Below are 11,178 nucleotides of genomic sequence, written 5' to 3' on the forward strand. Positions count from 1 at the left end.
ACTGTACGAGTCTGTAGTGTTTTTATATATTTATATGCACCGATCAGGCATAACATTATGACCATTATGCCGTATATTGTCTTGGTTGCTGCCAAAACAGCCCTGACCCGTCCTGCACTGTGCATTCTGACACCTTTCTCTCAGAACCAGCATTAACTTCTTCAGCAATCTGAGCAACAGTAGCTCGTCTGTTGGATCGGATCACACGGGCCAGCCTTCACTCCCCACGTGCATCAATGACCCTGTCGCCGGTTCACCACTGTTCCTTCCTTAGACCACTTTTGATAGATACTGACCACTGCAGACCGGGAACACCCCACAAGAGCAGCAGTTTTGAAGATGCTCTGATCCAGTGGTCTAGCCATCACCATTTGGCCCTTCGTCAAACTCGCTCAAATCCTTACGCTTGTCCATTTTTCCTGCTTCAACTTTGAGGACAAAATGTTCACTTACTACCTAATATATCCCACCCACTAACAGATGCCATGATGAGGAGATCATCAGTCTTATTCACTTCACCTCTCGCTGCTCACAATGTTTCCTTTTCACACTTGGGCCTGTTAAAACCAATCAACCATCACTTGAATGCCATGGACCACAGACCTATTTGAGTGTAGCTGATCATGTGCGTCCCTTCATGGCCACAATTTATCTCTTCTAATGGCTCACTTCCAGCCTGATGTTGCACCATGGCATAAAGCAAAATTCAGATCAAACTGGTTTCATATACATGATGATGAATTCTTCAGTGTTCTTCCCAGTCAGAACCCAGTAGAACACCTGTGGGATGTGGTAGAACAGGAGATTTGCGGCATAAAGGTGCACCTGAAACATCTGCAGGATGTAACCAGGAGTCTTAAAGGAATGTTTCCAACATCTTGTGGAATCCATGCTATGAAGAATTGCGGCTGTTTTGATAGCACAGAGACTCTGTGGTTGAGCAAAAGTATAGAGGTAACTGATGCATTTTGATAAAAAGAGTTTTTAATTTCTGAACCCCATTTTAGAGAGGGAAAGGAAAACGCCTTTAATTTGGATTTGCAGTGGTCTTAAGCTTTGTTTGTTTGTTCTACCTCTGATTAAGAAACAGGAATAACCCTGGAATAATGGAAATAACGCTTCCCGAATGCAGCTGGTATGACGGCACATATTTATTATGGAACATAAATAGACATACTCCGATTTATACACCCATCCATTACCATCTGAAATTCATGGCGCTACTGGATGCACCAACAAAGCAGGAATAGCGTTGAAAATCTTTCCTTTGCGCTATTCTTGTTTTAAATGTTATACAGTTATCACTCAACCATCAGTGCCGGCGCTTTTTTAGCAGTCACAGCTTTACACTGGTGTTTACACATCACAGCTGGACGTCCTGAGATCGTCCTACCATATCGCTTCCAGAGCTGAGCTCCACTTGGCTGACTGACGTACCAACCAGGATATGATGAAACTGCAGATGTGCTTCATGAGCGCAAGAGCTAGAGAGAATAGTGGAGGAAAGCACTATACAGCTCATCTGGATCTGTATAATTTGGGGTTATGATCATTATCAGCAGTCCATCTTGCGTATCTTTTGTACCTAGTTGAATATGAATGTCAGAAAAGACAGTGTATGATCTCGATGTCCGTTAAAACTCTTACTCTTGTACACACACACACACACACTCCACAAGGCGTGGTGCCTGCAAGCTCTGCCCTCTGCTATTGTTATTGCCGTGAACCACCACACAGCAATCCGTTCCAGATGGCCTCTGCTTTCTTGGCCCAATTGAATTGTCCGTATTTACGACAGCAGCCTCCCAAAAGCAAGGTTTGTTGTGGCGTTTCCTTCATCCTAAAACCGCCTTTTTAGCTTAATAACAGCATAACTTAATATTTGTTCCACTGTTCCGCCTTTTGCTGAGATTAAGGAAGATGCCCTGGAGGACACACAGGAGAGCCACTTAGAAGTTCGAAAGCAGAGCTTTTGTGCATGTGACATCGATGATTGGATGTCTTTATCATGGGCAAGGGGCTCTAATTAGCTTACACTCTTCATCCATCCTTAGAAGGCACTAAAGGGCCAGTGCTGTTTTATAACAGGAGCAATTGTGCAGAGAAACCTGTAACATGAGGAACACTGACACTTGCAGGCTAAGCAACATTAACCTTATTCAGTGGAAGGGATGTTCCCTGCTGTCTCGTACCTGGCAGGAAAATCCTCTTGCTTAAGTCGCTGGCATAGTCATCAGTGTATTTATTGGGGAGGTTTTTATGATGAACCTTGTCATTCATTTGGGTTTTTTGATTGTAAAACCTTTGCTTAATCACATCTGAGATATGGAAGCACAGAGCTCTCTTACAGGAGTACTGAACTGTCCGTAGTAATATATCTGGTCGTGTGTGTGAGTGATTGTCCATAGTATATAATTTTATTCAGCTCTTGGAAGGGTTACATCAATGTCAAACTCTTTATGCCTACTCAGCCTTCCCCTCCTCTATTCACGACAGAATCTTAAGATGATGGGGGGAGAGAGAGAGGGAGAGGAACATCATGAGCAGTTTTTGGCACATAATGCTGAGCTGTGCGTGTGTCCGAATTAGAAACAATTGCAATGTCGGACTATTGCGCATTCACTGTTCCGTTCCTAGCATCAAGTAATCTTCTATCACATCTAGAGCATCTTCTAACATCTTGTTTCAATTATCTTGTCTGCCAGAAGGTCCGGGCTAAAGGTTTTGACGTCTTGTTGCGTACAGTTGAGATGCTTTTCTGCTCACCACCGATGCAAAGAGTGGTTATTTGAGTTAACGTCTCCTTCCTGGCAGCTCAAAAACAGTTTTGCTGTTCTTCTTTGTCTATACTCAAATACAAGGTGTTTCCAGAAACAGAACTGCTGCTCAGCAGTGGATGTTTTGTTATGTGTGCAAATCCCAGGAGATCAGCAGCAGCTTCTCATATATTCAGTCTATCCTGTCTGGCACCAGCAGCCATAACCATTGTCAGAGTAATTGAGATCATCATTTTTCCCATGGTGTCCTTTGATTAATGAGGAACACGTCATTTTGGTATGTTTGTCTCAGACATATTTGTGTAGACAGATGCTGGAAGAAATTGTTGTCTTCTGTGAACTCTTCACTAACCTCTAACTCATCCCAAACACACACACACACACACACACACACACACACACACTACACTTAAACCTCTTTTTTTGTGCACTCGGTTTAAACTGTTCTCTAGTTGCGCTGCTCGATATGTGTCACTTTGCTAAATAAAAGCGTCTCCTATATGAAATGAATGCATGCAGTAACTATTTAAGTGAGCGCTTGGTTTCTTTTCTTCCGCATTGTCTATCACACAAGTTTAGTATAACGTTGTGAGAGCATTGTTTTTCAGACTGGTGGAGGAGTAATTGTTGTGGAAGAATATAAACCTACCGTTAACACTCACCCACTCCACACCAGACTGCCTCTCTATCCTCCATGTCCAATCTGAGTCGTGTGTCACCGTCCGTCTGCCGCTGCATTCCGACTGGGTGTGAAATGTCGGCGGGGGCGATGTGTAAATGAACTTCACATCTGGTGAATAATGGCTCAGCAGGTCCCCTGTGTGTGTTTGAGTGAGAGTAAAAGAAACACACGGCGACATTATCGCCACTTCAGACTACGTGGGCGTGTGTGTGTGTGTTAATCTTGAGTAGACTGTCGGAAACGAAATGCAGTCGTTCGTTGGTGTGACCCATGAACAAGAGACTTGCCAGAGAAAATCCCGAGTTTAGCAGAGAAAATCTCGTTCCCTTTTCCACCTCTAGTCCTCCTGTAGCTGTCAGACATTTCTCCTGTTACACAAAGCACATTTTGGCATCAGGATTCGTACCTCACATTTTCAGTAAGCTCACCTGTCGTGAAACCTTCTAGATATGAACCGGAGACCTTTAATGCCAATTTGAACAGTCAAGGTTTTGGTTCTCTTCACTCCTTCTAAACCGTACTGATCAGCAATCCTATCTGATCCCAGCTCCATCCACATATATCCACTTATTGCTCTGTAAGACTCGTGGCTCTGTAATCCTGTCAGATTGTTAGGACCTGCACTGCTTAAAGGTTAGATTATATTCCTTTGCTGCTCCAGTACGCATTAGTAAGCTTGTAGTAAAGACTTTTTAAAGCCCACTTTTCTTTTTCTTTTAACCTTTAAATGGCACCACTGAACACTTAATCTTGTTTTAAAGAAATAACTGGAAATAAGACACGGACTGGAGTCTGTTTACACGAGTGAACTGTTTTATACGTGTTCCATCACAGCGATCTGTTCAGAATCTCCATGTGCTTACATGTTATCGAGTAATTCAAGCAAAATTATAGTGCAAGTAAGGAGATCGATTATTTCGTGTCTGTTACTATAGCAACATGCGAGAGTGTGAAAAGGAACATTTTGAGCGTCTGGATATAAAAACTCTTTGACCAGGGTTTGGGTCGTTGAGGCCCCGCCCATGACTGCTACCGATCCCTTATGGTCCTTCCTGTCAATGGTGGGCCTATGTCACTCCTTCGGGCTGTGCCCGTCCGAGTCCCATAGGCAAAGACTCTGCCACCAGGCGCTTGCCTGTGCGCCCCAGCTCTGGCTCCAGGGTGGGGCCCTGGTAACACCAATCCGGGCGATGTAATGGTCCTTGATTTTGAACCGCTCTTAGTCTGACCCATCACCTAGGACCCGTTTACCTTGGGAGACCCTACCAGGAGCACTAGGCCCCCGACTACATGGCTTCTAGGATCATTCAGGTACTCCAAAATAAGGTGGTGGTTCAGGGAGGGGAACACCGGAATCCCCCCGGAAGAGTTTGGGGAATTGTCAAGGGAGGAGGAAGTCTGTTTATAGAGAAGGTGAAACATGATTAGTGGTAGATTAGTGGTTAATGTGTTGGACTACTGATTAGAAGGTTGTGAGTCCATCAAGCTGCCCTCTGCTGGGCCCCTGAGCAAGGCCCTTAACTTTCAATTGCTCAGTTGTATAAAGTTTGAAGTTGCTCTGGATAAGGGCGTCTGCTATATGCTAGAAATGTAAACGCATTCTTTGATGGATCTGATTTAAAGCGTGAAGAATGTTTCCGCATGGAACCCATTGTCTCACACGTGCAGAATGGATGCAAACGTTCATGTATGTGTGTGTAATCAATTTTACCTTGTGATTGGGTCACAGATGTTGTTGTGGTTATTTAGTCTGTTGTTATATTTAAGGTGTTTGTGAGTTTATTTGTATTGAATGGAACTTTATACAGTCCAGGAGTTGTGTAAGGGGTAAAACATGCAAGCAGCACAAGGCTAATGTCAATCTTGAGTATTATTTAGGTTAGCTTGAAAAAGCCAACATACTGTTTTGCTTAATAAGCTTATTATTATTATTTTATTAAACTCCTCTACTCCTCTTAGAGCTTTCGAGCTACATGCACCAAACTCGGTGGAGTTGTTCATCTGGGTCTGAAGTTACTTTTCTAAGAGATCGAAATTACAGTATTCCCAGTACCGGATCTCAAAGTGGCCTTTTTTCCCCCATAGAATTCCATATAAATCTTCAGAGGTTTATAATTTGGCAGGTTTTCAGGCTTCTTAAACCAAACTCTCCAGCTCCTTCAGGCTATTAAAGCTGTAAATTGTTGACTGAATCTTACACATGTGACATATCAAAACACTCGGCACAATGAGGAGTAGCCGACGTATCCACTCGCCTCCAGAAGTATTGGACGTTATGACTCCTCACTTCATCAAGCCAACATCAAAGTTTGTCTTGACAAACTTTAAAATTCTAGTTATATATTATTGTTTCTGATGAACCAGAAAAGTGTTGCAAGGCACTGACACTGGAGACTCCTTTCATCAATGTCCTTACAGAGCATTGCAAGGCATGTCCTCTAAAATTAAATATGTTTTAAAAACTATAACGTACTAGAATGGGCACATTAGTAGCATATCAGCCTGTAAATGGTGCCACTGTCAAAGCAGCTGAAAGAAAAATGAATCAGCATCTTCTGACGTATCAGTGGTGAGACTTCACAACTCATCACTGTCGCGACTCATGCTCCTCAGTGTGATTCCTTAATGAAATATTTCTGTTTCCTGATTAAACAGAGGTCAAGATGGTGGCCCTGTCGCTGAAGATCTGTGTGCGGCAGTGCAATGTGGTGAAGACCATGCAGTTCGAGCCCTCCACCCCAGTGTATGATGCCTGCCGCATCATCAGAGAGAGGGTTCCCGAGGCCCAAACTGGACAAGGTGAGATCCCTTTTTTTTTTTTTTTTTTTCCCTACAACAATGGCTATAGGAACTAAACTGTACTTGACCGTATGTGTGTTTTGGGTGCGTCTCAATCAGCTCTCTAGCTCCCTAGGTAGTGAATCAGTATCATGTATACAGGTTTGGACACTGGTAAGGACGCTGGCTGACCACAAATAGGGATACTGATGACTGGATTTCTAGTAACATTCTAATTTCCTGTAAAATCCCAGACATATCAAATATGTCAGTTTAAATGAAATCTTTAAACTCTTGAGCATCATTAGACTCAAACAACCATCAGATAAAGTTTGTTAATGCACCTAATCAATTTAGAGCTGCTTATATTTGTAGAGGAATTTGATTTTGAGGTTTTGTCCACCATTTTTTTTTTTTTTTTTTTGAGCTTCAGAAAATGTTTTTTTTTTGCAGTGTACTGTGGGATATTTTTTATAGCAAATGTTCCAGTGTACTAGAAGGATTTTGAGATCCGTACGAAGAAGAAGAAGAAGAAGCCTTTATTATCGGCACACATACATTACTGCACAGAGGAATACTTTCCTTTTTGTATCCCAGCTAAGAAAGTTGGGATCAGAACGCAGGGGCAGCTATGATACAGCACCCCTAGAACAAAAAGGGTTAAAAGTATTGCTCAGTTGCCCAACACCTTGGCAGGGCTGGGGCTTGAAGCCTGACAATTCTGATCAACACAGAGTTTTAACCACTTCACAAACCACTGACCACTGACTCACTGATCAGTGCCCTGATTAGTGAACTTGGGAGCTGATTGGGACGCACCCTTGCTCTTTATGATATCACCGTTGACTTTGGATCTCTGGTGTTATGACATGCATGTATTATACACTCATCAGGCATAACATTATGACCACCTGTCTAAAATAGTGCTGGTCCCCCTTCTGCTGCCAAAACAGCCCTTGACCACTTATGCACTGTGTATTCTGACACCTTTCTCTCAGAACCAGCTTTAAATGTCTTTGACCCAATTGTTCATTGAAGGAATCGTATCAATAATTAAAAGTGAATATTTCAACATGCATGAAAAACTCATCTTTTGTTAAGTATGTCTATGACCTGGAGCAGCACATGTTCAGTGTCCAGCTCCGGTCCTCTTGAAGCCGTCATATCTATTCCTGCTGCTGTCACTGCTTAACATCTCTAATGTTTATCGTTACCGTACATTCTGTATCAAGTGTGTATTACAAGCCAAAGATAAAACCGGAGGTCAAATCCGCCATCACGTCCACGTTCTGCTTCAAATGGAAATTTGATAATTATTATATCTTAGCATCACTGTGTGTAAAAAGTATACTTAGCGTTAATGTCAAAATTTGTGAAACTTCTTCGATAAAGAGTCTCAGTGATGAGAGAAGTCAAGGCAGCAGCAGGCCACTGTTTAATTCGGTCTCGGAGTGAGCATGATGGATTCAGGCTTCAGAAAGCTAACAGAGGAGATGAAAAATCTGTCACGGCCACATTACTCTCCCTCTTGGTGTCTATCTCTCTCTCTCTCTTTCTCTTTCTTCTTCTCCTTCTCTCATCTTTTCCCCACTCCAGTAATCAAACTGTCTGAAAGTCAAACATGAGTGGCTCAGTATTTATGGAGGTTTGCAGGATCTCTGGTTGTCATTGACAGCAGGATGGTTCCAGTCTCTTCACTCTCACTATTATTAGACTCCAGATCTGATTTAGATCAGACGTGTGCTGTTTGGTTAATGTAATTTGCCTCCTCGAGCCACAATAGATGCTGTTTATCAATAGACAGACAGGCATGAGACCCATCTTTCGTTTTTTTTTTTTCTTCAGTGAAATGTAGTTTCTTGAAATGCATTCTGTCCATCTGTCTAAGTCATCCAGCATCCCTAAGGTATTTTTGACTCATCGCTCTGTGTTTTAGCTTCAGATTATGGCCTGTTCTTATCAGATGATGACCCTAGGAAAGGCATCTGGTTGGAATCCGGTCGTACATTAGACTACTACATGCTCCGAAATGGGGTAAGAACGTGCTTTATTTCATACCAGTTATCTGTTTAATTATTTCTTTAAAGAATTATTCCATTCCTGTATAAAGATATAAAACCTAGGATTTTTTTCCTGTCTCACATTCACAGGACATCTTGGAGTACAAGAAGAAGCAGAGGCCGCAGAAGATTAAAATGCTGGATGGAGCGATCAAGACCATCATGGTGGATGATTCCAAAACTGTGGGCGAGCTGCTCGTCACTATATGCAGCAGAATAGGTGTGTGTCTCTCTCTCTCTCTCTCCCTCCCTCTCTCTCTCAATCCTGTACTCCTCTATATTCTCTTGGTGCTGTGAATGGATTTTGTTACAAGACCAGAGAATCCATTTTTCCCGTGATGGAGCTTTCCTGTGATTTTTGTAGCATTGCTGTTGTTGTATTTCAGAGAAAGTAATGCTCTATCACAGGGAAGCTGTGGAAGTGTGCTCTCCTCTCCTCTCACAGCATCGAGCTATTCCTGCAGTAGTAGATTTCAATTACAGCAGAGGTGGGCTGGAGTGAGGATGAGTGTGCAGGGAGGAGGAGAGGGGCTCTGGCAGATATCTTTATTGTTTCTGTTTCTTTACAGGGTTTTCATATGAGTTTCACTGGGGGGAAAAAAGGAATACAACAGCATACAAATGCCCTCCCTTAAGAATTTTTGCCTTATGAAATGAAATTTTGCAAGAAATTCGGCAAATGAAGCATTTGCGGCATACAAACAAACCGGCTAAGTCGCGCGTACATCCAGGAGCCGTTCAGAACTTGTTAGTGTCAGTGGAAAGCAAAACGTTGTGTTCAAAAGCTAGGTGATTTTTCGGACGTATTTTTGTTGACTGGTCGGTGGCGTGGGCGGTCTGTTCTATTTTTAACCCAAGCTTGGTGGCACGACTTCCTGTGAGGAGCCTTGACATGGAATGCTTGGCTTGGGTCAGTTCTTTGTAAGCAGCCATACAGTTTACATACACTTCGTACTGGCCATACTGGTCATATTTTTTGGTTGCTGGAATGGACTACGTACAGATTTACATTATTTCTTATGGGAGAATTCGTATCACGATACAAACGTTCGCCTTAAGAACTCTCCTCCAGAACCAATTCAATTCCAGTGCAGAGGTTCCGCTGTATGGTGTTGATCAGATTTAAGGATAAATATAGCATGCAGTTTACATAAAAATATTAAGCTTGTAAACTTAATTTAAACAAGTTTCTATTGACTAGCTTGAATGATGTGGAGTGAGCGTGATCAATTCACATAGCATTAACGTAAACCAGTTACAGTGTGAAAGCTCATGAGGATGCTGATGGGAACTATAACTAGAGGATTAAATTTTAGGCACTTAACACACACTTAGTAGAATAACATGGCGTTAATGTGTCTGTTGCCAAACACCAACATCATGGATTGGATTCTCAGCTCAGTAGAGCACTCAGTGTTTGATTCTATTCAGGAATTATGGAAATACACACTGTTGGACATACAAAAGCTAATTGTGATAATGTTACTCACTTCAGTTACATGAAACCGATCCATGCATTTTTATTGGATTAAATTGAGCGAGATGTGGGTTTTTCTGTGTGTGTATCTGCATTGTGCTTAGATTTCAGGTCTGTACTGTTCCTTTTATGAAAGAGAAAACAAGAAAAAATAAAAAAAAAAAGTCTCCATTTCTGTTTTTTAGGAATCACAAACTACGAGGAATACTCTCTGATCCAGGAGCAGGGGGATGACAAGAAGGAGGATGGCATGGGTACACTAAAGAAGGAGAGAACTCTGCTCCGAGATGAGAGGAAGATGGAAAAACTCAAAGCCAAGCTTCACACGGATGACGAGTGTGAGTTTTAGATGTTCCTGTCTCACCATCATCACAGGAACATTGAAAATTCTTAAAGAAAACTGAGGCATTGAAGAAGAAGAGGAAGCAGGTTCTTTGTCACATATCCATTGCAACACAGCCACATTCTTTACTTCACATATCTCAGCTTATTCCTTTAGCAGAGAAGTTTGAGGACCTTGCTCAAAGTTCCTCAACAGTGGAAGCTTGACATTGACCCCCTGACCTTCTGATCAGTAACCCAGAGCTTTAACCATTTACCTAATTCACCTAATGAAGAGTCCTCAGTGTTGTGTTGACAGTTTTGTGTCAGTTGGGTTTTCCCGAGGTGAGGAACATCTACAAAAACATCATGATAGTGCAGTCTCATCTCTACTCAAAGGTCATGGAGTGAGACTTGGACATTCAGAGGTTGGGCTAAAACATGGTTGCAAACATAACGTAATAATAATTGATGGTGTGGTAAATTAGCTAGTCGAGTTCAAGTCATTGGCCATAGTTGTGTCAGTAAGTTCTTTCCTCATGTCTCGCTTAAAATATATACACTGATCAGCCATAACATTATGACCACCTGCCTAATATTGTCAGTCCCCCGTTTGCTGCCAAAACAGCCCTGACTCTACTAGATCCCTGAAGGTGTACTGTGGTACCTGGCACCAGGATGCTAGCAGCAGATCCTTAAAGTCCTCTAAGTAGTGAGGTGGGGCCTCTATCAATCGGACTTGTTGTCCAGCACATCCCACAGATGCTGGATCTGATCCAGTGGTCTAGCCATCACAATTTGGCCCTTCGTCAAACTCGCTCAAATCCTTACACTTGTCCATTTTTCCTGCTTCTAACACATCAACTTTGAGGAGAAAATGTTCACTTTCTGCCTAATATATCCCACCCACTAACAGGTGCCATGATGAGGAGATCATCAGTCTTATTCACTTCACCGGTCAGTGTTCAGAATGTTATGGCTGGTCGGTGTATATATCTTATTTGAGTGTTTTTTCCAGCAGGTTTATCTGTAAAATTGCAGTGTTTTGTGTAACAGTGTGTTTATAAACCTGTGTGTTCCTAA

The 11,178-nt window shown here is 42.3% G+C and overlaps 1 protein-coding gene across 3 annotated transcripts in view; it reads left to right on the forward strand.

Moving 5' to 3' along the window:
- The window catches only part of tln2b (talin 2b), a 131,573-nt gene that overhangs the window by 51,261 nt on the left and 69,134 nt on the right, over positions 1-11,178 (forward strand). For all 3 annotated transcript variants that reach the window (XM_058407501.1, XM_058407503.1, XM_058407502.1), the window contains exons 3-6: positions 6,115-6,258; positions 8,174-8,271; positions 8,388-8,517; positions 9,960-10,112. In XM_058407501.1, coding sequence (XP_058263484.1) covers positions 6,123-6,258; positions 8,174-8,271; positions 8,388-8,517; positions 9,960-10,112 — 517 coding nt within the window. In that variant the 5' untranslated portion in view covers positions 6,115-6,122. The remainder of the gene's footprint in view (positions 1-6,114; positions 6,259-8,173; positions 8,272-8,387; positions 8,518-9,959; positions 10,113-11,178) is intronic.

This window comes from Hemibagrus wyckioides, linkage group LG14 (genome assembly GCF_019097595.1).
Source record: "Hemibagrus wyckioides isolate EC202008001 linkage group LG14, SWU_Hwy_1.0, whole genome shotgun sequence".
Classification (NCBI taxonomy): domain Eukaryota; kingdom Metazoa; phylum Chordata; class Actinopteri; order Siluriformes; family Bagridae; genus Hemibagrus; species Hemibagrus wyckioides.